This window comes from Hoplias malabaricus, chromosome Y, assembly GCF_029633855.1.
Source record: "Hoplias malabaricus isolate fHopMal1 chromosome Y, fHopMal1.hap1, whole genome shotgun sequence".
NCBI lineage: Eukaryota > Metazoa > Chordata > Actinopteri > Characiformes > Erythrinidae > Hoplias > Hoplias malabaricus.
The window spans coordinates 78,115,705-78,143,687 of record NC_089820.1 but is presented as its reverse complement, the minus strand read 5'-3'; the positions used below and the strand labels follow the sequence as shown (position 1 = coordinate 78,143,687).

General features: G+C 39.4%; 1 protein-coding gene across 3 annotated transcripts; it reads right to left on the bottom strand.

The window, feature by feature from the left end:
* Positions 1–27,314, bottom strand: LOC136679097 (rho GTPase-activating protein 45-like). Of its 3 annotated transcripts, none has more exons than XM_066657392.1 (24): positions 27,032–27,314; positions 25,113–25,491; positions 17,576–17,716; positions 15,121–15,205; positions 13,470–13,542; positions 12,866–12,955; positions 12,024–12,099; positions 11,642–11,776; positions 10,950–11,011; positions 10,742–10,852; positions 10,312–10,392; positions 9,372–9,548; positions 6,979–7,116; positions 6,474–6,664; positions 6,219–6,319; positions 6,003–6,101; positions 5,309–5,407; positions 4,843–5,006; positions 4,510–4,698; positions 4,285–4,422; positions 3,949–4,187; positions 2,088–2,325; positions 1,702–1,768; positions 1–1,618 (listed from the first exon to the last, which is right to left on the bottom strand). In XM_066657392.1, the coding sequence occupies exons 1-24, from the start codon at positions 27,119–27,121 to the stop codon at positions 1,380–1,382; spliced, it is 3,402 nt and encodes a 1,133-aa protein (XP_066513489.1). In that variant the 5' UTR covers positions 27,122–27,314; the 3' UTR covers positions 1–1,379. The 3 variants fall into 3 exon arrangements, with proteins under 3 accessions (XP_066513489.1, XP_066513490.1, XP_066513492.1); XM_066657393.1 differs by having other exon boundaries at positions 25,113–25,470; XM_066657395.1 differs by lacking the exon at positions 12,866–12,955 and having other exon boundaries at positions 2–1,618; positions 27,032–27,313.
* Positions 27,315–27,983: the final 669 nt, after the last annotated feature.

The following is a 27,983-nucleotide window of genomic DNA, read 5'->3' as shown; positions in this document are numbered from 1 at the left end:
TTATTGTAATATTGGGGAAAAGAAACACTTTTGAAAGCGCAGTTTGGAAATAAATAAGTGAAGTGGCTGTAATAACACTTTATTTCTGAACAGTGCTTTAAAGAGTACAGCTTTGAACAGGACATCAAGACAGTATTTTGTTTTTATGTGAAAGACCATGTTTTATATTCAAAAACCTGAGTTAATTAATGAGAGATTAAGTTTATGCAGCCCATATGTACAGAGTCAAGTTAGTAGAATTCAGTGCTGAGTGCCTTGAAGAACACCTATTATGTAACATTAGAAATCAGTAACAAGTCCAACAAGAGCCCTTAATATATGTTGTGTAAAATGGTGAGACACGAGAGGAAATACTGTTTAAATATACCAGAATGTAAAATGTAAAAGAAAATGCCATGATGTACAGTAAATATAATGGAAGAATCTGAGGGATCAATAAAGGTATTAGATGTAGCCTACTGACCAGCAGTGAGCTAATACTGCGACTATCAATGTATAGTACATCAAACATTTGATCTGTACTTACCGTTTTCATAGCGAAACAAGTGCCAAAAATAGGAAATAAATTCTAATAATTACATTTCTGGTGTCAAACAGATGAAATGGTAACAGACGGCAAAGTAGTATAAATTAAGACCGAAACCACAAAAGCATTGTAATGATGCAGATTAATCTTGAGATGTACATCACTGTAGTTCAGTAGTAAAAAGGATATATTCCAGTATTCTTGTGATAATCTGACCTTAGATTCTCTTGTACGATTTGTAGCAAAATATCTGTTCTACGACCATCAAAAATGTTCCAAAATCAGATCACTGAGTTCAGATTACTGGACCACTGTCACACAGTCATTACAGAACAATACAGCACTCTGGGAAAATGATTAAAAGACTATTCACAAATGGAGGAGGATATCTTTACAGGAATCAATGTCCAGACCCAAAGCTGGAACTGGAAACAAAATGGACCACTGCCGCTGAATATTCCACACATTACAGCTTTATATCAAAAAGCTTTGCTCATCTAATCCACAGCTGGACTGTTCAGATCTGACACATGCCTCACTGATGTTACAGAAGTGTTACAGATCTTCAGTCATGCATATGTTAAACACGTCAAAGGCTATATTTGCTGAAAAAGGGAAAAAGAAGGCCTACAAAATGTAACTATAAAGTATTCATGAAACCTTTTGCACTGGTCACATCTTTAGGTTTATGTTATTTAGTAAATGAACAGAGATTCTGCATGAAAATGTGCAGAAGTGTGTTCTCTGGAGAATTCATACTTTCCATGTTTCCACTTTGAAAATCAACAAAGTATTTCACAAGGGGAGCTCAGACTCTTGCATACAACTGCAAATGGAGTTGTGGATGTGAGATCTATTCAGAGTCAGCTGGTTCTGAATCAGGAGTGCTGACTGGCTGTTCTGGGATGGTTTCTGGGACAACAGAACTGAGATCCAGACTGGTTCTGGGGCTCAACTGATCATCCTCAGTGCTGGTCTCACTCTCCTGACTGACCAGAGGGGGGCGTCTTTTGCTTCCTTTCCCCGGTTCATCGGTCTCCGAGTCAGAGTCCAGAGAGCGATCTTGAGAGCCCGAAGAACCCAGAAAGTTTCCTGCACAGGAACAGATATGTAGTTAAACTATCAACAGTGACCTCATGTACAGTACCGTGCGGATGGATGTTGTAGTATCTCACTGCAGTCGTGCTCTGAGAACAGTCTGCTCCGCTCCTCCTCGCCTTCTTGGGATCCGTCAGGACTCTCCTACAAAAGAAAAGCATTTCAAGCACCGTTGATATATAAAGTCAGAGCTGCTCAATCCTAGTCCTGGAGATCCAACACAGCCAGCCAGGTGTGTTTGAATAGAGCTGGAGCTAAAGTGTGCAGGGTGGTAGATCTCCAGGACCAGGAATGAGCAGCCCTCTATTGAGAAATGTAAATAAAAACCTTGGTACCTTGTACAACTTCCCTTACACTTCAAGAATTGTATATTTAGTTTGATGGAGTGTTAATTTAGTGTGTGGTTTCAAATCTACAAGATGACCCTTAATAAATGACAAACTACAAGCTGCTTCTCGCTCACCTGCCCCTGGCATGTGAAGGTTAGAGAGGACGAAGAGGCAGGACGAGAGTCCGAGTAAACAAAGATGTGAGGCTGGAAGATGATGAGGGCTTCTACAATGCGGGCCTGATGGGGGTAATCCACCAAGGAAGAGAGCGAGATGGTGGCCCCTGTGGGTCTGGGTCTCATCAGCGTCGGCCCAAACACGATCCCCAGATTACTGGAGCTCATTTTATTGTCCTGCTCCATTTCAGCCACCCTGAGAGAAAAGCATAGATTTTAAAGTAAGAATTCTTTGAAAAAATAGTTTTTTAAAGTCTTTTCCACTTAAAGGAACACTATGTAATGTTTTTGCCTTGTACCAGCATCAAAATCATTGAGAATAGAGCCTTTCTCATTGCTACTTCGGCTTTGGTGCTGTAGAAACTATACTATATAACTTTTGGAAGAGGGTAAGAAATTCTTACATTGATTTCAGCACAGTGCTGTACAAATGAATGGCACAAGGGGGAGCCCCAGAAACAAAAACACCCAAAAAGGAACACTATCAGTCAGTCATTATCTGTAACCCTTATACAGTTCAGGGTCACCGTGGGTCCAGAGCCTACCTGGAATCATTGGGCGCAAGGCGGGAATACACCCTGGAAGGGGCGCCAGTCCTTCACAGGGCAACACAGACACACACACACATGATTCACCAATCCACCTACCAACGTGTGTTTTTGGACTGTGGGAGGAAACCGGAGCACCCGGAGGAAACCCACACAGACACGAGGAGAATACACCACACTCCTCACAGACAGTCACCCGGAGGAAACCCACACAGACACGAGGAGAATACACCACACTCCTCACAGACAGTCACCCGGAGGAAACCCACGCAGACACAGGGAGAACACACCACACTCCTCACAGACAGTCACCCGGAGGAAACCCACACAGACACAGGGAGAACACACCACACTCCTCACAGACAGTCACCTGGAGTGGGAATTGAACCCACAACCTCCAGGTTGTGGAGCTGTGTGACTGCGACACTAACCTGATGCACCACCGGGCCCCCCGTTACACTATGTAAGATTTGGTATTTTTTGTTCATGGGCTCACCCTACAGTTGCTGAGTAACAGATTTTTAACTTTTACAGCGTTGTCCTGAAATCAAGAGGGTGTGGAGAGTTTCCTACCCTCCCCCAGAATTTACAAAGTGCAGTTTCAACAGTGAAGAGCCCGGATTAGCAATGAGATAGGCTCTATTCTCCTTATTACAGGACTGTGGAGCATCACAATGATTTTGAAGCTGTAATTAAAAAGAAAATATTCTACATAGTGTTCCTTTAACCTAAACGTAGTTGGGGGTTGCTTCTTTAGTGTTTCCCTGGAGCTACAATGTTGCAATAGTTATAAGATTTTAGCCTACACTAAATTCAATAATTTCATGCTGGAGAGGTACTTGTAGGCTCCTGTACATTAAAGTACTAACTAAAGAAAATGCATTGTTTGGATCACAAAATGCTCTCCAGCTCATCCCCAAAGTAATGAATGGAGCTCCATTACTCCAGAGAATGCTGCTGCTCATCTCAAAGCTGGAAGGCTTATACTCCTGTAGCTGACACTTGGCATTGGGCATGTTGACCTTTGCCTTACACTCATGTGCAGCTGCACCACAGCATTCTAATTGTTGTCATGCTTATTCTAGAGATAATATAAGCTGTGTTGTCATAACCAAGCATCTGTATGTACATTAGATATACTTTAATTTAGCTAAATTTAAAAAATCATAATGGGTGTCTACAAATATATGTTATATATACAAATATATAGTGTAAATCCTGAATAAACAGATCAGATTTGGGTTTTTCTAGCCCTCAACTATGCGTCTCACCTGCGCAGGTGGCAAATGATGTATTGCAAGGTGGCAGTGTTGGCAGGTGGAAGCTCTTTAAGGAGCTCTCTGAGTTTCTCCACCAGTGTGATCACCTTGGGGTCAGTCTGTGGCCCCAGGTCTACCAACTCTGGGCCTTTAGCCCCATCTCCTCCCTCCGGGGCCTCAGAGCAAAGGCTCTCCTTAGACAGCCCCATCAGATCATTATACATACGGAATGGCACGATGGGTTCTGGGAGCTGCAGAAAGGAACAAATGACAGTGAATGTTACTGTCAAAGTCCATATGTAATTTAAATCAAAGTGAAAGACGTGTGTGCACTAAAGTGTGTCCCACCTGTCTCAGGTAGAGTTTAAGGACGTTGCTGATATCGTGAGGAGAAGCCTGAGAAAGTTCCACCAGCTCTTTACCATTCTCAAATGCCTGGCACAACTTCTCCACCCGCGTCTTCACTCCGTTTACACGGTATATTCCCTAAAAGAGCATTCATATAAATACATTGGATTCACTAATGTTGAAATATATCTCTATTTCCATGTCAACAACATCTTCCTTACTCACCTTCATCTTGACTGCTCTCCTCTCAATCTCCTGGATACACTTCTTAATGATGAAAGGCACTCTGTCAGAGTTGCCCTGCAGCACCTGAGAGAAGTCTCGGCCAAACAGTTGCAGTCGGCCCTGCAGTTTTTTATGACCACACTGGATGGCCAGAGACTCCAGACATTTCTTATGGCAGGCCAGGAAACACTGCGACACACAAAATGCAGGGTCAGTCAATAGAATTGTAAGACATTAGCCATTCACAGGGTAATGTAAAGGATGTGGACAAAACAGCATCAGATCTCAGTTCAGTACTCTGTCGTGTAACTGATGTGTGTGAATGTTCATTACCTCTTCACACTCTGCTCCCTGGAAATACACGTAGCTGTCACACTCACGGCACTTGGATGGAGTGCGGAGTTTTCGTAGACGATGGGTCTTGGCAGCTTTGGACAGACCCACGTTTCGAAATGGCCCAGTCGACACAGTCATCTCTGGCTCAATTCCATTCATACCTAACGCAATAGAAACCATGGTGGCTATAATGATGTGGCCTTTTAACTGTTGTACTTGTATTAAAATAGACTACATATGTATTTATAAATTCGCCACTAATGACAGGAGTGGAAAAGGGATCTGTAAGGGCATCTGGGGGCTCCTTTCCTTGAGTAACCTTAAAAAGTATCCAAGCCATGCTAATATTAAATCTTCATGGTGCATTCCTCATATAGTGAACAAGGTCACATACCACAGAAAGGGAAACACATAAAAAAAATCATTATTCCAAATCCTTCCAAAAAACAATATTTGAACTCACTTTGTTCAAAAGAGACCACATTACTATCTTGCTCATCTACATCTTCATTTGATGACAATGTCCCAGCAGACACCGGCCTTGGAGCCTTTGAAATGTCTCCTGCAATAAAACATAAGTGAACTTGAGCATCTAGAGGTTGTCTTTAAGAGCCAGGAAACAGCACATCCTTTAATGAAATGTAAGTATTATTTAAAGTATTAAAAAAAACACACGTTGGTAGGTGGATTGGCGACTCAAAAGTGTCTGTAGGTGTGTGTGTGTGTGTGTCTGTGTTGCCCTGTGAAGGACTGGCGCCCCCTCCAGGGTATATTCCCGCCTTGCGCCCAATGATTCCAGGTAGGCTCTGGACCCATCGCGACCCTGAATTGGATAAGCCCTTACAGACAATGAATGAATGAAATATAGTTGGTCAGCCAGTGAAGTTTGCTTCTTTATTATTTTATATAATTACTGAAGCTAAAAGGTAATGACAGCTTCTACCCCATCGATAAGCCCTGTGTAAACTCCATAACTAAATAATCAGTCACTTGAAACTGTGTCTTAAACAGACATAAATACATGCGTTCTGCCATTTGTAATCTACAACATAAAAGATGTTATGAGTAAATGAAAAATCATCACTCTTGGCCCAACTACTGTGAAGTGAATCAAAAGCAGGTTCTGAGGCATTGGTTAGGTTTGTGTTGACTTGTACCTGTGCTGGTAGTAGGGGAGCCCAGTCTACTTCCTCCTCCCACACTATCCGTGTCACTCAGAGTAGCCGGCCAGGACTTGTGAGCTTGATGATCGCGACCTGCAGTGAGCAACCAATAATTCATCTAAAGTAAGTCTTGATATATGCCAGTTTTTTTAACGTTAACATTTTCACCAATATTGTTTTCAACACTTTGAATTAAGAGGTGCTTATAACCTCTTCTGTGCTTGACCACCCCACCATCTCCTGACGCTGCCTCCTCAATGCTGCTTTGACGCTGGTCTTCAGTGAGGCTGTCATGACGTGTGCGAGCAGGCCTGAGTGGAACCAAACATTAATATTGCACAACGTTTAGAAGTCAGACAAGAAACAGAACGAGATTTACCATAACAGAATGAATAGTGAAGAGAAAACCTAATCCTTATTAACTGTGGGTAATCAGTGTGTAGTTACACAGAGTGAGTAACTCACTGAGCGCTGGAGGCAGAGTATGGCTCAAACTGGTAGACTGTGATGGGCTCTTCTCTGAGATGCAGGTTTTTGACGTGAGCGGCGTATTGCTGGCCCGGGTCATACAACTTACAGCTCTCACACAGAGTCTGATAGTGCACAGGCAGTGCTGCTGTCTGCATATGAAGGATCTGGTAATAAGAGATGGTGCACTGGAGACAGAACAACACAAAGAGAAACAACCACAGACTCACAATTAGACAGATCAAAGTGGTTCCGATTTTAAATGATTCATCTACAGTTTCCTGGATACAAAATTAAGCCTGGATTTAGACTGTATTGCAAAACATGTGAACAGTACTAAATTATAGCAGTGTTATGTAGCGGTGAATCATCACACTTCTGAGAAACATGTCTAAACTTCATGAGTATCTGGCTGCTACATTCATATTATGAAATCACTGCTCTAAAAGTCTGCTTCCCATTTATATATATGTGTGTGTGTGTGTGTGGAGAACTGTCTCACCGCCTGCAGTATCTGGTCACTCTGTTTGATGATGTCTTGGATCTGTTTGAGCACTTGGACCTTCACATCTTCCAGTTCCTGCTGCTGTGTGATGGCATCAGCAATACATGTTCGAAATGTGGCCTCAGCTTCATCTGCCTGTTAACACACACACAAAGAGAAAGACCAAAAACACGATTAAACACACCAATCATCTTAGGGACTTCCACACAATGATGGCAATGTTCAATAAAATTTGCCCCTTCCAACAACAGAAAGTTGATGAACTGTTCCTTTTTGGTATAAACCATTGTAAATGTTACCGTAGGTTTATGTGTGTGTCATAAAAGGTTTATGTAGTTGTCACATATACACAGTGCTCTACAGTGAAGTCAGGCAATAATTTCAAGTTAAATCTGGAAGAATTTCCTCACTTTTAAATGGAAATCAATGAGGACATTGCTTGCAACACTGTGTCAGAGCTGAGCAAACCTCACCTGTATACATATAATACCCATCTATAGCTATTGTGTTAAGTTCTTGTCCTGTGTGTATACTATAATACACATAATATTTTATCCAAGGGGTGCTGTCACATGATTGCTTAGCCCTGGGTGCCAAATTGGGGACTGATTCTCTAGTTTCAGAGTGCAGCACTAATGTAAACAGATGGGAAAGATAGCTAAATGTCTCTCATACTCAGCTCCACTCCCTGCACTGGAGAGAGAGTCTTACAACACCCAGAAGCACAGAAGCCCATCGCCTCTTAGTGTCAGAGGAGTAAATGTATGGAACAAATATGAGTGAGTTATTTATATCATATATGGTTTAGCGTGTATGGAACTATAGACACAAGCCACATATGTTTTGGTCCCATTCTTTTACCTGTTTATTGGGTAAAAAAATCATATCCCGTGCTCCCTGCCTTCTAAGAGTGGAACAGATTCTTGGAGGATAATGTAAATTATTTGGCTTAAAGTTTAAAAATGTAGTTCTCCTTTTCTGAAAATGCAAGTGATCTGTTAGAGATGTTTCCATGCCATAGTGAAATTGAGGCCACATCCTAAAGGTTTCACCTTCCGTAAGGAACAGTGTCTGTCATAAAATACCAGTTTCTGCACTCACGCAGTATATTGTATGTCAAAAGTCATTTTTAGTGAGCTATAAGGTTCACATTTCCCTGTCGAATTATCATTGAATTACCATCTAGTTGAAGTATTATCACTTTTATCATCTGTGATGTAGGGAGTATGGTGCTATTTTGGGATGCGGCCTGGGCTCCTCTACTGACTTACACAGAGCGACATACAGGGGTTAGACAATGAAACTGAAACACCTGTCATTGTAGTGTGGGAGGTTTCATGGCTAAATTGAAGCAGCCTTGTGGCCAATCTTCATTAACTGCACATTGCACCAGTAAGACCGTGTGCATCCAATGGTTCAAACATCGTGTCCTGAAGGCGGTGCCGTGTATCAGGACGACAATGCACCAATACACGCAGCAAGACTGGTGAAAGATTGGTTTGATGAACATGAAAGTGAAGTTGAACATCTCCCATGGCCTGCACAGTCACCAGATCTAAATATTATTGAGACACTTTGGGGTGTTTTGGAGGAGCGAGTCAGGAAAGGTTTTCCTGTGACCTGGCCAATATCCTGCAAGAGGAATGGCTTCAAATCCCTCTGACCACTGTGCAGGACTTGTACATGTCATTCCCAAGACGAACTGACGATGTATTGGCCGCAAAAGGAGGCCCTACACCAGTTTCATTGTCCAACCCCCTGTAACTCTGTTTACAAACATGACATGGACAAATGGGTCTGGGGTCCATACTAATATTTCTTTAATTTTAAACGTGTAAATGAGCACTAAAAGTGATGACCGCAACAATAAAATACTTTAAACATCAGAGGGTTTTTTTGGAGCTGTGTTTCTGAGTAATGAGTATGTCACAAATTACTCAAATTAGTGGCTACTTAACACAGTGACATCAGCTGCAACACATGGATATCTGAATTACATGTACTTCCTGTGTAATGTCCCTTTTCCACTAAACATTTCACCTCTCTGTGGGGTGGACTGTTCCACTGTAACGGCTTCACACATCATACACTTTAATAGGTTCTCCAGGGGTTCTGGCTCCACATGAAAGGAAGTCATTATTTCTATATGCATGGGTGGAGCTCTCAGTTCTCGCTGAGGCAGTGAATTGCAGAGGACAGTTGAGGTAAAGACTTCACGTCACTGTTCATTGCAAAACAGTTTTTTTCATTGTTTAAAAAAAGAAAAAAAAAACCCACATAAACTGATCAGAACAAAATGATGGCACTGAGCAAAATGTATATGATGCAATTGCCACTAATCACACAGCTCACGTGTGCTGTTGCATCATTTCCTGTGTGGGTCAGCTGACCTTGTTGCGGGCTTCCTCCTCCAGTCTTCTCTTCCTGTCCAGTGCTTTGTTGGTGGACCCACTTCCTGTACCATGCTCTTCCTCCACCTTATTAGCCACTGATCGAGCTTTCTCATACTCCTCACATCGTGTCATGTACCACTGCCGAGCCTTGCGCAGGTTACTCTCCGCTTCCGCCTAGTGGCACGCACACACCCACACGCATACACAAACAAAATCTTGTATTAGTGTTTCTGTGAGACAGAGAACAAATGTATAGAAAAGAGACGCAGAAATCAACAAAAGCTGGTGTCACCGAGCAAAGGTTTAGAAGTAACTTTGCTGAAAGTAAATAAATTCTTAAATATATCTTACTTTAGAAGGATGAAATTTGAATAAATTACACCATCATTTCAGGGCACTTAATTTTGTCCATTCACAATGAAAACTTTACATACAACAGGAAACTTGTATTTGCAAGTTCTTTAACAACAACAACAACAACAAGTAGCTGCATTTTACATTGGCTTTCATAAGTATCACCTCAGTCAAGTCTTGATCATCTGTATAAAGTGTTTCAAATTAGGAAGGTGTAAAAAACTAAAACCTGTTCAATTCAAGCGGGACAGCTATTTCAAAAATTAGAAGGGCTTTCTCACAGAACAAGCTTGAGTGTTACTAAATAAATGTTAAATATAAGATAATATTTAAAAAAAAGTTTAAAATATGTTAAGCATGTTTTAATTGTAACTGTAGATACAATTTTAAATGCAGGGAATAACCGCACAAAGCATTTAAATGATCAAAAATAACTAACATTTTTTAATTGTTATAAGCTGTTTTACTCGCTGCCAAGATAAACATTGTTAAACAATTAAGGTGGCTGCCACAATACAGTATATTCTTGGCTGAAGTTTATAATAAAGCAAGACAAAGGGTAGGAGAGAGTAAAGCTGTGTACCAGTTTCCTCTTGGCCCTCTGCCATTGCTCTTTGACCTCTCTACGTTTCTTCTCATGCTCCTGTTTGCGCTGCATCAGAGGCTACAGGAGAGCAACAGAGAGAGAGAGAGAGAGAGAGAGAGATATTTAGAAACTATGACTCATTTCAGTACGTGGTTTTCAAAGACAGTTGAGAGTCTGGTTGGAAACTACACATCAGCTGCACTACTCCCATCTGTGATACAGCGTAACTTTGATTAGAGAACTTTATTGTGATTTTACCAATCTGCATAAAAATTTGAATGGAAAACTCTTCAGTTTGCATTAAGCAAAATAAAGTGTGTCTGGGTAGGAATGTTTGTCAGAGTGAGAATGCAGGAGCTAAGAGAACACCTGCTTCACCTGAACACACTGGCAAACCACACCTCTTCATGTTATTATTGTGCGTTACCTGTAGGAAGGAATGTGTGAGGACAGAGTTTGTGGACTGCTGCACACCAACACTTTGCTCTAGGTCCTGCTCCAGAGCCAGAGAATAGATAGACAGCAGCGGCATGTGGTTCTGAAAAGAGAGCGCAGGAGAGAAACAGAGTCCATTCATTTCATGCTGCTTGTGATAAATATACAGTACATACATATAGGTTCCTCATATTCTGTACCTGGGTAATGCTCTGCTTGCTCGAGTGGTACAGCCTATTAAGACCTTTAGCAAACTCCATCTCTAAAATCCAACAAACAAACAGAAACACATTCAACAGAGAGAAACATTCTGGTTGAGAGCAAAAGAACATAGAGAGAGATCCAGTGTGAGACTTTCTTTGGCAAACAAAAGGTCTGAGGAATGAACAACAAGATAAAGGTAGATCATAGCTGATTTCTTTCTGCCTGAATTCTTCTGTTAATTGAAGCAATTACTGACAAGATCCATGACTATAATTCAGTATGAATAAGCAGTGTGTATAGATTTACCTGACAGTAATACCCATGGAGTCATTTTAATCCAGTATAAATTAGTTGTGTAAGTAGGACTCACAGTCTGATAAAACTGTGGAGGGATATTAATCAAACATCAATCTGCAGTGTATGTAAATGTTGCAGTCTAATGATAATTATGGAACGAGGAAAATCAATTGTCTTCTGTAATTGTCTGAATCTGGAGTTCGCAATCAGGTTTCACTTCAAGTTAATGTCATCCTCGGTTTGTTGTTACTTTTATCGATTACTTCTCGTGCCGTAATGCTGATTTGTAAATTAGGAAATTACACAGATAAAGATACTTTATGTTGTCCTGGAAAATTCAGATAAAAGGCATCACACAACAGATTTTAAGAATCAAGTGTATGTTAGTTACCGAGAGCGATGCGCTTGTCCACGTAGCTGATGATGTCCTTCATGTATTTGGAAATGCTTTTTGCGTAGGACAGCGCTAAGTCCACCCCACCTTCACTGCGCTGCAGTAGGACACCCACCTCCTCTGGACTCATCACTGACGCACACACACACACACACACAGTAAGGAATTTGATGACAGGAAATGAAAATATTCAATTTAATAAATCAATCAAATCCTCTAACAAATGACGTTAGCAGAGTTTTAACGGTGCAAACATTTCAGTGTCTAAGGCTAAGACAATAACTGTGTTTCGTAGCTTTGCAACCTTTCCAGTTATAACCAGATAAACCACGAGCTAAATCCATAACAAGAGAGAGCAGTGTGTGTGTGTGGCACTTACTGCAGTCCCCATGGTTACACTGGCCCCCTCCATCCAACCCCTGCCCCGCTGATGATCCACACAGGTTCTCCATTGACTACAAATATACACAATAAATTCAGAACTCCAAGGAGTACAAAGTTATGACAATAAACGTCCAGTCAGATGCAGAAGAGCTGTTAAGCAAAGCATTAAGCTAAGAACTGAATTTTTAATGTGTCTGCAAGTCATGCTCCTGACTGAGCCAAACATGTTTGATCATTTTCCACTGGAGAGGGCTTTTGCTTTTATTGATCCCTGCACAAAGTTATCTTTATATTATCTTTCATATTATCATCAACTGTTTTTTTTTCAAGTTGTTTTCATCAATTTCAAGTTTTTCAGCACTTTAGACTAAGATACACACTGCCAGAACTGCATATATATATATGTTTATGAAAAAACAAGCATTGTTAGTCATGCAAGAGGCTAAGCACAACAAAGTCCACACCTTATAGGGCAAGAACACAAACAGTGACAGTTTTAGCACGGGGTGGAGTTCGGCTCGGTGGCTTTTCAGTTTATACTTTTCAGTTTCAGTTCGACCTTGTCAGTTACCTGAAGCAAAATATATAATAACTTTAAAACCTTGAACTGTATCAACATATATTAAGCCCACCCTAAATGATGAAATGCAAGACTGTGAAGTGTGAACTGTGTGTTCTCTTTGTTATAGTGAAGTCTATAAGAGGGGAAAAGAGGAAGCTATGATAGAAACCCAGAGCAGGAAGCTACAAACACAAACGCCACTAACAACATCCGCCCCATCTCTGTGTGTGTGTGTGTGAGGAAACGGTCGGTTAGAACTTGCACTGTTGCTACACCTTCCTGGCTGAGGGAGGACATGGATGTCTGCTGTTCTCTCCTCCTCCAGGGCTAGAAGTTAATTTTGTTTTGCCATCAACACCAAAAACCTGAAATGCAGATTTAGCTGATATCTGACCTACAGGAGCAAGACTGGTGTAGCCAGTAAACAGAGGAATACCCTCTTCACAATTTTAGTTGTACTCTACTGGGCCTTTAAAATGAAGAATAGACAGTTAATAATTGCACTGTGACATAACAGGTTCAACTGAACATTAAGTCCAAATACACTGAAAAATGAAGTGCCAGTAAGTGTTTACAGTTTAAGTGGTCAAAGCCCAAACAAAGAACTAGTTAGTTGGACACAAGCATTGTTAGACAGCTACATAAATGAAGCTTGGAGTGCAGCAAGTTACAGTTACCAAGAGCTATGTATAGATACCTTGAGTTTAAGTTTAAGCATGCATAAAAACACAACAGGAAAATACTAACAAGAAGAGTGCAACATGCTGCAATAGGCACCAACTGAGAAGAGGTTCATAATTCCTACAATGACACACAACCACAAACACACACACACACACACACACACACACACACACACACATACATACATAAACTTACCCTGCTCTTTTCAGTGGGAGGCAGGGACAGGAGGGTACTACTGTCCACCTCCCCCATCAGCAGCTCTGACACACTAGTTAGAGTAAGAGAACAAGAAAAAAAATAATATATATATATATTCTATTGTCTCTGTGTGTGTATGTGTGTAATACAATGATGTTATTGGAGGGAAATACTGAAGTGCCATCAGACAGGAAAAGGGCAATATGTCCATTCACTGACACTGACTAATACAATACACTTCACATTTTTACCAGAAAACACCCACAAAACTTCTCTCATCAGAGCAAATGCTAAATACATGTTACTAAGATCTTATCAAACATTATTATTATTAATATTATTAGTATTAGTAGTAGTAGTGGTAGTGGTAGTACTAATGTCTACTGTTTTATAGTATTTTATAGTAGGGCCTTCAAACAGCTGTCTTTGCCTTGATGGAGAATATTAGACTGAAGAGTTTACCATTCAAATGTTTATGAAGATTGGTAAAAACGATGCCTGGATTTTCCAAAAGTTAATAAAGCCATTAATAACAGAAAAAAATCATCAACATTGCAGAAGAGGGATTTAGGCATTAATAAGTTGGAAAAGTGGATTATCAAAAAGGAAAAAATATGTGAACATAGATGCAGATTTTTCGTATGTAGTTTTGAAATGTCACATGTAGGCACTATAAAAGTAAAATAATAATTCTGATGATAATAATAATAATAATTCATTCATTCATTTATTGTCTGTAACTGTTTATCCAGTTCAGCGCTTGCGGTGGGGTCCGGAGCCTAAATGGAATCATTGAGTGCCTTACAGGAACAGGTCCTTCCCAGGGCAATAATAATAATAATAAAGTAAATATAATTAACAATTATACCCCGAAATATAATGTGTAGGCACTATATAATAATAATAATAATACTACTGCAACTGCCCCATGCTCCATGTGTGTGTTTGTGTGCTCACTACACCTAGTTCACAAGTGTGTGTGTTCACTGCTCTGGATGGGTTAAACATGGAGGCAAAATTGCTTTGCACATTGTGTTGTGACCATTAAATCATGTTTATGTTTATGTTCTCAGAACTTTGCTGCAGGGGCATTCGCATTAGATAAGTGAGTGAAGGGGAAGTAGGACAGCAACTTTAGCCATTATTAAACAGCCTACTTCTCCACTTTGATAAACTGTTTGGCCTACAGACATGTGCAGTTGACAGAGGGCTGTCAAAACTGCTCTGCTGGAAGGTAATAAGGGTCTGAATCGTTCCATTGTATACGGAAAAGAGTGAGCGAGAAGCTTGGGTCAAGACAATTGCTATATGTATATAATTATGATGCTCTTTGAAGCATTCATTTTAGCTGAAAATGTCTGTCAGTTCTTTTAATAACAACTGAGAATGTGACAAAGGCTCAGACTGAAAAAAGGAAGTTATGTTGTTACATGACGTAAAAGAGCACATGATTTGGTCAAAGCACTGCACTGAAAAAGTAAATGCAAATTTGCACAACGTTTTCACATGAATAAAAAACTTAAATCAGAACAGTTGTGTCTAGGTTACACGTGTGAAGCAATCGCTATAATGTAACTACTCTTATTTCTATAGAAATATTTTTTGCATTTGACTTTATTTACTGTGGTACAGATGCTGCTGTATTCACCTGCTGCTAAAGGCCACTGCAATGGTCTCAATGGCTTTCTCAAAGTCCTTCTTCTGCATCTCACTGCTGCATTCATAACTGAAGCCTGCACACAGGACACAGCACACAATGGGGTGAGGTGGTTGTAGGGAGTTCCGAACAACCTCAGACCAACTTCTGCTTGCTGTTTGAATAGTTCCAACAAATGCTTTTAAATATTTACTATTAAGGCATTTACTTTCTTTAATATCTTTAAACATTGTTTTTTCTTTTACTAAGAACCAACTTTGTGTGGTAGTTCCCTCTGTTGTGCAACCAAGGAAGTCCATTAAACAAATAAATAGATCTCTTAAATTATGTTTGAAAATATGAAGTAATAATTCAGTAACAAAACCGAAATAACACTGAAAACTGTAAAAGTGCTTAACTTCCAGTGTAAATTATTCAGGCAGTAGATTTACTGAACAGAAATATTCTGACTGCCATTTTACATCAGTAAAAATGGCTTTACCGTTTCACTCAGTGCAGACAAATATCACATGCCAAAATACTAGCTCGGAGGTCCTAATCTTTTAAACACTTTTGATAAAGCGAGCTGAATCCTACACTCCAGCTTTTGAAGATGGTTGGACCTTTCGCTACAACTGTCTAAGGCCACAGTAACATGTAAAGTATGACTTAGTCCCTCTCAATCCTGTTGATTCCGAGTGATCTGAAACAAATGTAGAAAAGACACAGTGACAGGCTGCACAAGTTGTAGAGAAAATAGTTAAGTAGATTTATGGGGCGAGCTAGAAAACAAGTGGGATTTGAAAATAAATTAGCTTAAAAAAAAAGTACCCAAATATTTTGATGGAAATAAGCAGCACCTTTGAACACATAAAAGAAGAAAGTAAAGAGGTTTCACATTTCACCATCACAACAACCCTGCAGCCATGTAACCAAACCCACAAAATCAGTGGGAGCAGGAAGGTGGAGGCTCTTCAGAAACCTACTTTCACTGTGACCTAAATTCAGCTGCAATTATAGATTTATGGTCCAAAGACTGATGATGTTCCACAGTATAAAACTGGACTAGGACAATAACGCAGGTGTAGTTTCCTCATGTGAACTGGGAATCTTTACCTAATATTACATGAAAAGTACAGTTTGCTACACATATTACACAAGACCTATTGATTATGTTTGTTTAGTGTTTTGGACAGTATTTAAAAAGGTGTGTTGAAATGAGAGCATCGTTTACATTAAAAAATGGGGGAAATTGGTAAAATACTTGAAGGGAATATCTACATTTATTAACATGGCATTTCAATAGTTGTCAGTCATAATCATCAAATTAAAAGAAATAAACTCTTGAAATATATCCCTCTGTGTGTAATGAATTTAGTTAGTCAGTTAGTTAAGTGAAATAAATCAACTTTTTCATGATATTCTAATTTTATGACCAGCACCTGTAGGAGAAATACACTTACTCCAAAAAGTATGACATTATAAAGACTTTTAAAGTGTTGGCTATTCTGCTCAAAACTTAGACGTTTCACAAATTATAAATAAGTTCAAAGTTAATCCCTACAAGTTATACCTTATAAGGCTCAACATCTTATGAAATCTTTATAATCACATAAAGGTATTCATCTTTATGCCGCACACAAAGTAATCGTATTTGATGGAATCTGTTAGGAGAGGGCATTGTTCTCTTCCACTTTGTTTAGGAAACAGAGCATGATGGTTGTGGTCTCTACTCTCTACAAACAGCTGGCAGACGTTTAAAGAGCCGTTACCATGATGTCAGATGCAGCAGTGCCAGTGTCTTATGAGACAGGCATGTCAAAGAGGTGGCGTTTCACTGGTCCTCAATTACTGTTATCATTTGGTCATGCTGACACAGCCTTGTGGTGACATGTGTTTGGAGCAAACAGACGCAAACTTATTGAGAAATCAGGTTTCTTCTTGTGACGGAAAATTTTTGACATCCATTGATTTGGTTTGTAAATGTGTTTAAGTTAACCACACTTTTATAATATTACAATAAATTAAAATAACAGCAACATAGTAAAAGCTGTTTAAAAAAATATATTGTCACTGTCCAAAGAAAAACAAGTATATCCAGTTTTGTTGATGTTTACTTTTTCTTTGGACAGAGAAGATATGATGGACATAAAAAATTAGAAATTAGGCTACATTCACTTTTAGACTACATTCAATTTTATCAGAGACACTTTTTAGTTTATAGTTACTGACAGGATCCTATAATTTGATGAAAAATTTCACATTTTCCTCTCACATTGACCAACTGGAGAAGGATGATTTTGAGCAGGTCTGAGAGCAGGGCTACAGTCACTGATATAGTAGATGTTTCAGACGGTAACCAAGTGTACCTGATCAAATCAAATCTTGATTTACAATATTTTCAGGTAATGTACAACTGCACAGAAAGCAAAAAAGTCCAGTCTGCTGGGATTTTGGTAGCTCTGACCTTTGACCTTGGAGATGAGTGTGCCCGCAGCCGTGAGCGTTTCTACTGTGTTGAGCAGTGGATAGGTGCTGATAACCTGCCTCAGGACACGCAAAACCTTCCCCAAACACTCGTGAGCCACCGCCCATCGAGACTCTTTCTCTAGAGAGAGAGAGAGAGAGAGAGAGAGAGAGAGAGAGAGAGAGAGAGAGATACGTGATCAGAGGTTAGCAGTAAAGATACAAATCTCTGACAATTATGCACAATGATACCACAATCATACAGATGTTCACACAGCACTGATATTTCCTGTGGATATTTGACAATGTATTAGTTGCACTCTGGAACAGCAGAAGGTTAAAACAACGCTGGGCTGTGACCCTAAAAATCCTGCATTTTATGTGCTTTACTTCATTAAGACATACAAAATGCTATATATATATATATATCCTCAATTCAAATACAAGTAGACTGCATCTATATTTTAAAAATGATTATGTATCAACATCAGGTGTAGGTATGTACAGTGGAACCTCTACTAATGAACGCCTATACTAACAAACTTTGCAATATACGAACCGGGCATTTGAATATTTTTTTGCCTCCACCAATGAACCATGACTCTAGAAACGAACCCGAGCCTCCGCCGAGCCGACGGCTGGAAATGGCCACTGACCCCAATAGGAGAGTCTCTCCCAGCGCCCAGACTTGAGTGAGCTTTTAAGATTAGCAAATTGTAGCTTTAGCAATTTAACATTAGTGTAAATAGCAGACATCAACATTCGTGCTAAGTTAAGCCGTATCTACTCTTCGTCACCCCACATTCACCCGCCTACTCTCCGTTATTCCACCCACCCCCCACCTCCCGTCATACAGCCAGTGCCTGTGTTACTCCTCCAGCCAGTCGTCACGTCTCCAAGGTAGCGATGTGTAACCACTTACAACTTTTTTTATTTCTTTTTTTATTTCTGTTACCACTGTATTTCTTTTTTATTTTTAGTAATGCTACATGTATTTTTTTACTAATTTGAGAGTGTTGTAAACATATATCAGTGCAAAACAGGTGACTTTCGGGGTGAGGGCTGGAACGCATTAATTGCTTTTCCATTATTTTAAATGGGGAAAATTGATTCGAGAAACGAATTTTTCTACTTACGAACCGAGTCACGGAACGGATCAAGTTCGTAGGTAGAGGTTCCACTGTATATGTAAAATATAAGAAGTTGGCGTCACAGCACAATTTTGATATGAATGTTACAAAAGACACCAATTTTTTAGGGAAGACATAATGTTATCTAGAGTTTATTATAAATGAAATGGACCCTGTTTCAAATTCACTCCAATGAGAGCCAAGTTCTCAAACTGCACACTCTCAACACCTCCACACTGCACCTAGTCCCACAGTTCATCAGGGCATGCCACCGTTAGCCAGCATTCTAACATCATACAATGTTAACACATTTTGCAAATCTGACACAATGTCTCTAGGTGTTATAATCTACACTTTCAGAAAAAAAGGTACAGAAGAAGTACATAATTGGAAAGACAAGCGGTAATACTATAGTTTCACCAGTTTCAAAAGTGACACATGGAACCTTTGGACAAGAATCATTATAAAAATAAAGAACATGATGACGATCTACTTTGCTGACTGCACTGAAAGGACTGACCTCTCTTACTGTATGTGTTTCCTGAGTGTAACAACTGTCTTTAATGTATGGCCCATCGGCATGAGACAGAACCGCAAAACTTGAAACTTTCACACACTTACTTTACACCATCATGCCACTGACACGTAGCTGAATTACAATAAATAAATTTCAAAACATAATATTCATTTGCAGGAGCGGACTCCGGGGAATAAAAAGGACTGTAAAATGAAAGCCAAAGCTGAAACTAAGAGACTTTATTTGAATTTTTTTATTAAAGATATACGTCTAAAAATAAGCTTTGTTTGGAGCAAACAGATACTACTCAAACATTCTAGTGCCCCCCAGCAAGAATTTGCAGCTTATATTTTAGGCTAAATTTGTTACAATGTCGTAACTCATCCGACATTCACTGCTATAAGTCTCTCAACTGAATCTCAACTGAAAATCAATGTCATTTCTGATGTAAACTACTGTTAAAAGACAGAACAAATGAAACACTGCTATTTCTTCATAGACTTAGAGTTGCATTATGATACAAGGTTCATTTCAGGTTATTGAAATCTCATCTTCTCTGGGGAAGTAAAGGAATGTGTTCTTTTTTTCCCCCAACAATGTCTTTCTGCTATTCTCTTCAATCAAAGAAATTTTTGTGTGTAGGAAATAACAGGCCAAAAAAAAAAAAAAAAAAAATTACATTATTCCAAATTACAGTATTATAACTGACCTGCACACAGAGATGAGTGCAGTATCAACCTGTTTCACTTCAGAGCACATTAACTTTGACCCAGCATCTTCAACTGCCTCATAACACAGTGGCAAACTACCTTTATACACACTCCCACACAAACATACAGCCTTGGAAAATCCCAAACAGCTATAGACACAGGCAAACACCGATTTTTAATACTATTAACACATTATCAGTGCTTCTGTGATGTGCACATTTTATTCTCATGTATAGACAGTTTATTTAAAGCCACTACTACTACTACTATTAATAATAGTTATAATAATCATAATAATAAAAATGTTATTCTTCCTTTCCACTCAGCTACAGTGATGCTGATCTGAGATCTTTGGTAAAGGGGAACATTAGGTCCCCTCACCCTTGACACATCCCAGACATCATACGTTCAGTCATGAGCCCATGAGTCATTTAAGAAACAGACATCACCTATATACAGCGTCTGAGTTAGGACAACCTTTCGTAAAACCAAGCGTAAGAGAGTTCATGAGGAGTAGACAAAGGCACAGACACACACACACACACACACACACACACACACACACACACACACACACACACACACACACACACAAAACTATCATGTTATTTATTAAGAAATCTTAAGTGTCCACACTGCAGAGCAAACTGATTCACATGTTTGGACACTGTTGAGTTGGGAGAACAGGGAGAACACACCAAACTCTTTACAGAAAGAGTACAACCTCCAGGACCCTGGAGCTGGGTGACAGCAAAACTACCTGCTGCACCATGCCGCAAATCACCGAATAATTCAACGTTAAAAAATATTAGTGGTGTCAAATTATTCCAAATGTAATCACATCAGTTTATTGTGATTAATAATAGTTTTAATTGCAAGATTCAAAATTAGAGGTACTCTCAGGAAGATTTTTTCCACCTGCCTCATGATCATTGAAAGGCAGTTTTTTTTTTCAGATTTACTGTTTAGATGTGGGGATTTCTTTCTAGCAGGAACCAAGAGAACACCACACAAACAAATGTTTTTTCTGAGAATAAATGAAGAAGCAAGACATGAAGCACATGGCATAGAGGGCAAATCGTGATTTGTACACTCATGGACATTATTCTAGCTGGTTGTCTACTAGCTACAAAGACCATAAAATACTAATAATGTTCTCTTCATACAGCAGTTAGAACCAGTCCAAAGTGCAGTGGCTGCATAACTCAAAGGCAGAAGGACCGATTCCTGATGGGCAACATACATGTTCAGTTCTAACTGGATGTTCATGCTTTGAGATGAGATAGACATGCAGATATTTATAGTGCACTGTAGTGAAAAAGAAACAGACACTGAAGTCTGTGACCACAAAACAAACCTTCCCACGGAGTGTGATCATTTAGCGCTGGTGCGGAATCTGGCTCTGGTGTTAAACTGATGAACAAAACAGCATGTTTGACTTGAAAATAAGTGGCGGTCAAATGTCTCTGTGTCTGCACTCTCACACTTACGAGCTACATTCACACCAACGTACAAGACACATGAGCTGTAGGCAGCTTGGCAAAAGCAACAAAAGAAAACAATGTAAGTCTTTGTCTGGCTGGAACAGAGCCAGCGTGTGATCGCACTGTCTGTGGTGACTTCTTCATTTTTTAAGCTAATGGATTTAACACCTCAGCATGGCCTCTTTTTCTCTGTTACAAACACACACACTGACTCTTTTGTCCCCAAACACTGGGCAATCAGCAAGACCTAACTTGATCTGTGGGTTTGCGATTTCTTTCATGTGTGTTTTAGTCAGAAGAGAGCTTCTTGTGGCTGTGATTTTGCAGAGTTTTATTTCCAAGATATTTCTCTGTGACAGCGGAGCCTAATCCGCCGTTCAGCCGGCTTGAAATTATAATAAGCTCAAAAGAAATTTGCCTCTCAAATGAGTGCTCCAACTGCCAGAGTGATTACAGCTTATCTCCCCAAACCCCTAGGAAGGGCCTCCATACTCAAGACTATTTAAATATTTAAGAATGATTAGAAGCTATGAGCTACTCTGAATGCATTGGATGCATTAGGAAACATATTACTGTGAAAAGTTAGAGACCATCCAAATGCTTCAACAGCTAAATGTATTTATTTATTTATTTATTTTTAATGTGTCCATCCTTTTCCTTTATTCAGGCTTCCAGGCTTAGAAGGCTGTACTGACTGCTTCTCACGATCCAAATAACCCCAAACATATTCACAGTGACAAGGCCATTGTTCTGAAAACATCAGCGGCTTCTTCTTTACTTCTTTTTTCATCTATTTGCAAATGTCAGTCACTGTCACTTAAATGCCAGACATGCTTTCAGACACGTATCACTCAATTGTTGTCTCATAGTTTATGACTGGACAGATCTGCTGCAAATTTGGAGCTTAAATTCTCCAGTTTTGAAAGTGAACAATTCTAAATTTTCTGCATCCTTTATTCATTTTTGAAACACTTTCTAAACAGTTTGGAGTCTTTCCTGAAAATTCACCTTCCTAGGAACAATAACGTATGTCTTTTTTCCTCACAAATATCACCTGAAAAATATAAACTACTTCATAATGTCAATTGTGACTGATATATGGTACTTTGTCAAGTGTAATTATGGATTTGACTTATTTTTGACTTTTACTTAGCTGTTTGCACAATGCTAACTGGTCTCCATTAGGCATTAGCTACATTAGCATCTAAACTCAGGCATCAAACACGTCTTGAGTGACTGATTACTTCTGGGTTTAAGGGAAAGCTGGGCTGTCATTTCTGATTCACCAGAACTGCTGATCTAAGTTACAGCCATTCTGGGACTGACGGTTTTGCACATTGCTAAATGTTAACTGTCGGGAAGATTCACAGAATATTTGGTCAGTGAAGTCTAATGATGTCGTTCCTGTATCTCCACAGTAACGCTGCGGCCAGCCTTGATAGGAGAATGTAAACAGGAAATGGTGTTGATGAAAATAGTGACATTTAAAGGAAGTGCTGGCCCAAGGAGCCTCAGCTAAGTGATTTTTGTTGGGCCTCTAGCTAAGAGTTGATGTGACTCTGCGACTAGCACTCTCCCTTTCTTCCAGTTTCATTCACGCTTGTGGAGTATGACTGTCACTACTGATTATATTAATTAACAAATTATAGGCTACACATCACTTAGTCCTCAAGCCAAGTCTGTGGGCTATGGAGGCATGGAACTGCATTCTCTAGAATGAAGGAGCATCATATAATACAATGGGATTGGATACAGATTCCATTAGGAACACTTATAAATGTCTGATGTATTCTGTATCTGCTTTTCCCTCTACGCCATTGGTCCAATGTGGATTTACTGAGTGGGTCACACCTATGGACACTCTTTGAGTAGCCAGTCCTCCTAACACAATGTGCTTTTGGACTTTGGGATGAAACCCATGCAGACACGGGTAGAACAAACAAAAATCCTCACAGTCAGTGACCCGAGTAGGGATTTGAACCCACAACCCTAAGAAGCTGTGTGACAATGACGCATCCTTGTTGGAAGTTTTATTATTATTGTTGGTAGTAGTAGTAGTAAAAATTCACTCATTCATTCATTGTCTGTAACTGCTTATCCAGTTCAGGGTCGCTGTGGGTCCTATCCGGAATCACTGGGCGCAAGGCAGGAACACACCCTAGAGGTTGTGCCAGTCCTTCACACATTCACTCACACGTATGGACACTTTGGAGTTGCCAATTCTCCTACCAATGTGTGATCTTGGACCATGGGAGGAACACACCAAACTCCTCACAGACAGTCACACAGAGCAGGACTCGAGCCCCCAACCCCAGAACCCTGGAGCTCTGTAAATAAAGCTGCTAGTAGTACATATAATAATAATTATTGTTATTAACATAATCATTAATAATTACTCGGTTTATCGACATTGCTCAGAATTACAGTCAAAATAATAAAATACAATTAATTGGTGTTGTTTTATTGAAGAAACCTAAATCCGACTCCTTCACTCAGTGTCTCCTATGCGGCTTTCCGAAAAGCTGTGTGAAAATACACACGTCCAGCAGATGTGTGTAATCTCAAACTATGGGCTATAACGAAAACATCTGACGCACCATTCCTCTTCCTTCCTCTTTATCACCATGGAAACAGAGAAAAAAAAAAACTCCACTTCACAACGACTAAAAGGCCATTCCTCATAAAGGAGGAAAACCATGACAGATATTGTAGGTCAAGGACAATGTTCTTAAGTTACATGCAACAACAGGCAAGCAATGCGAGGTCAACTGATTGTGGCTTGTTTAAGGAAACGAGCAACAGTTTTCTATAAAGCGTGTTTTTAGTACAAAAATCAGATGCCAAGGGTCTGGACTTCAACATCAATGTGTTCAAATATATGGAGAAAAAGACTGGACTGTTTTGTGTCTAAGGTGAGTCTGTAGAGACAACCCAGGTAGCAAAGAAAATCTCACTGATGGCGCACATTGACCATTTTGACTCTGGGTGAGTGTGGCTGCATCGTCTCATCCAATATGCGCAAACTGTCAAGTGTGTTGTGGAACAAATACAGGCCAATCTGGCCCAAACAATGCTCCGTAAACCAACTAAAGCCCAGCTCATGACAGATGACCCACATCTGGCCCACGCAACTCTTGCCAGTGCCAAAGATGAGCCATAAGTCCCAAAAGCAGCACTGATTAGGCCCAAATGCGTCTGCTATGTTGGTATCAGGAATAATAACCAATAAAGTAAAGACTACAATCACTAAAGAATGAATCTGTTTATAATTATATTATAATTTATACCCAATTTATCAAAATGTATTCAGTATCCAAGACATACTGTTGTCTGATGTTTACTTCTGCATTTTTGCACCTAATGTAACTAAGAAGCAATGGAAGTTGACAGCACAAAAATGAATTGTGCAATCTGAAAGCCAACATCACATACTTCTTTCAAATTGTGTTTCATTTTGAAATGTTTGCATGTTGACGGCTGAAGCATTGTTGTCATTTTTGGATCTACAAATTGACCACATAATTAAAACAAGCTTTTTGTTCTATGAGAAACTGAACAGCATTATTGAAAGTTATGCTAACTTAAGTATTCTAACACTTTAAAAAATATCACAACCCAAAGTATCTAGCATCTAGCAACTCAGTACTCCTCTAAAAATATACACATGACTTTTTGCCAAATAATTTCTTAAAGTCACCTTCCAACAGCACCACATCTTTCAGCTTCTCCACAGCATCTGCAAAGCGGGCCACATCCCTCAGCAGAGGAGGGATCGCCTCCACGTCAATGCCTGTAACCTCTGCATTCTCCAAGGTTGGGCTATGGGCCAAAGCTGCTCTGCCATGGGCCTTGTTGAAGCCCCAAGTCCCAGCTGTCTGGAATGGGAAGCCGGCAGCGCTGGCGTGGCGACTCAGGCCAGTGGGCCTTTTGAGGTTTGGCGCAGGTGAAGAACATCCTCCCAACTTGGAGTGGACAGCTGGAGTGCCAGGACATGAGGAGGGGATGGAGTCCGAAAGAGCAAGATTGGACAGACCATCAATAGTGTCTCTGTAAGGCTGCTCCGGAAGAACAGAAAGCTGTGATTAAACAAATGAGAGGGAAAGAGAAAGAATAGATGGGATGAGATGAAGTGGAATGGGTTAAAAGTTACAGAATGACTGGATGTAATGTAGTTAGGATGATGTGAGCAACAACAAAAAAAACATATCTGCATTGTTGATATAAAAATAGATGGATTATTTAAAATAGACTTGAACATGTCAAAATTAAGGTCCCTCGCTTCTAGGTTTTAAGCCTAGTACTGGACTACAAAACATTATGAATGGGGACTCTCTATTGAAAGTAATTCATAACCTAAAAATATGACAAATACTTGTCTAAGTACCAGGGCACCTACCCCACTATTACCAGGTTTCATCCACATTTTAAATAGGAATTGTGCAGATCTAAAAAAATGATAATGTAAGCAAATTCATTCAAATATGAAATGCTCTGTTCCAGGCAAATTAACCAAGTCACATTCATTTAAAGCACTGGTGAACTAGGAATCAGACGTGTGAATTGATAAATACTACCTCAAAGAAAGTTAAATATTTACAAGCTATAATCTGATGTTTTTTTTACGAAAGTTTAGAGTTCCATGCCTAAAATATTTATTTTATCTTTTCATGGTGGAGAGATATATATGACTCTGCCTGTCAGTAAGTCAGTGAGTGCAAAAGGCTTAGTTCCTGGTTCCTATCACAACCAGTGTAAAAAAATCTTGAGTCTGAATGTTTTTCTTGCAATGAACATAGCATATGTCTATTAAAACATTCTGAATGAATGTGTTTACATTTCTCTGAATTGCCTATACATAGTTCAAAATTCCATTACTAGTATCTTTGTTTGGTTTGTAATGATCTTAGAGTTTGTCCTAGCAATTAATTTCCCACATTAATAATGAGAATAATAAACAAGTCTAATCCGTTGGTGCCTAAAATGCCTCTTTCAAATTTGTAAATACATTGTTGTAAATCCAGGTTTACCTTAAATACCCCAAAATACGTGTGGAATTTTTTTTAAATTGTTTTACTAAGAAGTTGTAAGGAAATGTGTGTTTTATAAAAACCAAACAGCTCTGAAAATAAATGTTAAAAAAAGTTTACATCGCAAGCCAGTTTACATTATCTATCTAAATGAGCCGTTAGGCTGCCACCTCGTCTCCCACCTGCATGGCTAGCTATATAGATAACTGTATTAAGGAGTATTTTCCTGGCTCGGTGTCTCTTCAGATTAAAGGATTAAAGGTGTTTGTGTGTTTTAAAAATTTTAATGAGAGTTCTCTTCAATATAAGTTGGGCTTATTAGCAGCTTCTTTTCCGAATCGTTCCGTTCCACCTTAAACTGGTCAGCCGTCGCAATGCAACTATCGCTACATCGGAGCCGCCTAGTTCAACAGCAGGACCATTTAAGGTGGACAGGAACAATTAGAATAAAAAGGCTTTTTAAAAATATACAGGAGACGAAATGCAATATTTCATACACACATGAATAGCACATGATTGTGTTAATTAAGTTAGGTTAAGTGGAGTCATTTTAATAAAATAATTTTAAAAAAAAAGCCGTTAAACTTACTGAGGTGTTGTGCGATGAGGGACTTCCTGAGTGTGCCTTCTTCGAAATCGAAGGCGCTTTCGTCAAATTATTTCTCTTCCGTGAAAACATTTTCTCAACTTCACCAGTTTAATTCAAATTATGTTCAACAATATTCTTCTTTTTCCAGCTGAAACACATATCCCCCCAAAACAGTGAGTTTTCTTTCACCTCCGCCTCAGCTTTGACAGCTGCTCGACTCCGTTTTCCTGTCAGACCGAACACTGAGGCGGTTAGAGCCGCTGCTCTGCTGTCATCTGTAGACGCTTCCTTCTGCCTTTTTTTTTTTTAAACCAACTCTGCGGGTCACATCCATTTAAAGTGAATTTAGGTGTGCGGACGAGATATTTAACAAGTGGGAACAGCTTCAAAAGGCGTACTAATAAGGCGTTTCTTCGGTTTATTTGTAGAAAAGGGTTTAAGTCGGTTTTCCCATGTCGAAAGTGGTTTCCATACATTAAATATCTCGTTCCCACGTTCTACACATGCCTTAACTCAACTAACTTTAAAGGAATGCCACCAGTGCTCTGTAGTTTAATATACACACTCTCAGTCACCCTCAATAAGCTGCATTAGTCAAAAAACTCCAGTTAGTCAAAGGTTTAAAAGGATAATACCTCAAGTTAATAAATGTTTCACACTTAAAATGTGTCCTGTGTGAAACATTTATTACATTGAGAAGAAATATGCAAACTGAGAGAACAATTTAACAGACTTAAGGGATTAACTGAACCCCCAAACACACACAAAAAAATCATTTATTAACTTAAATCAAGTTTCTGAAAATCTGGTGCTAAAAACAAAACAACTTTTTAAAAACTTCCATTGAATAATTGGGTTTAAAAGTAAAGAACAGAGCGATGAAGGAAATAAATGGAGGATAAATTAAAAATAACACAAACAAGGAAAAAAATATATTGTGAATACAGCTACT

Bases quoted from the DNA above. Each gene is read 5' to 3' on its own strand.
- LOC136679097 (XM_066657392.1), bottom strand. From the start codon at position 27,121: ATGTTTTCACGGAAGAGAAATAATTTGACGAAAGCGCCTTCGATTTCG. The intron at 17,717-25,112 runs GTGACTTTAAGA...CTCTCTCTCTAG, and splicing joins AGATGTGGTGCTGTTGGAAG to AGAAAGAGTCTCGATGGGCG. The intron at 10,853-10,949 runs GTACAGAATATG...CTCTCTTTTCAG, and splicing joins GCAAGCAGAGCATTACCCAG to AACCACATGCCGCTGCTGTC.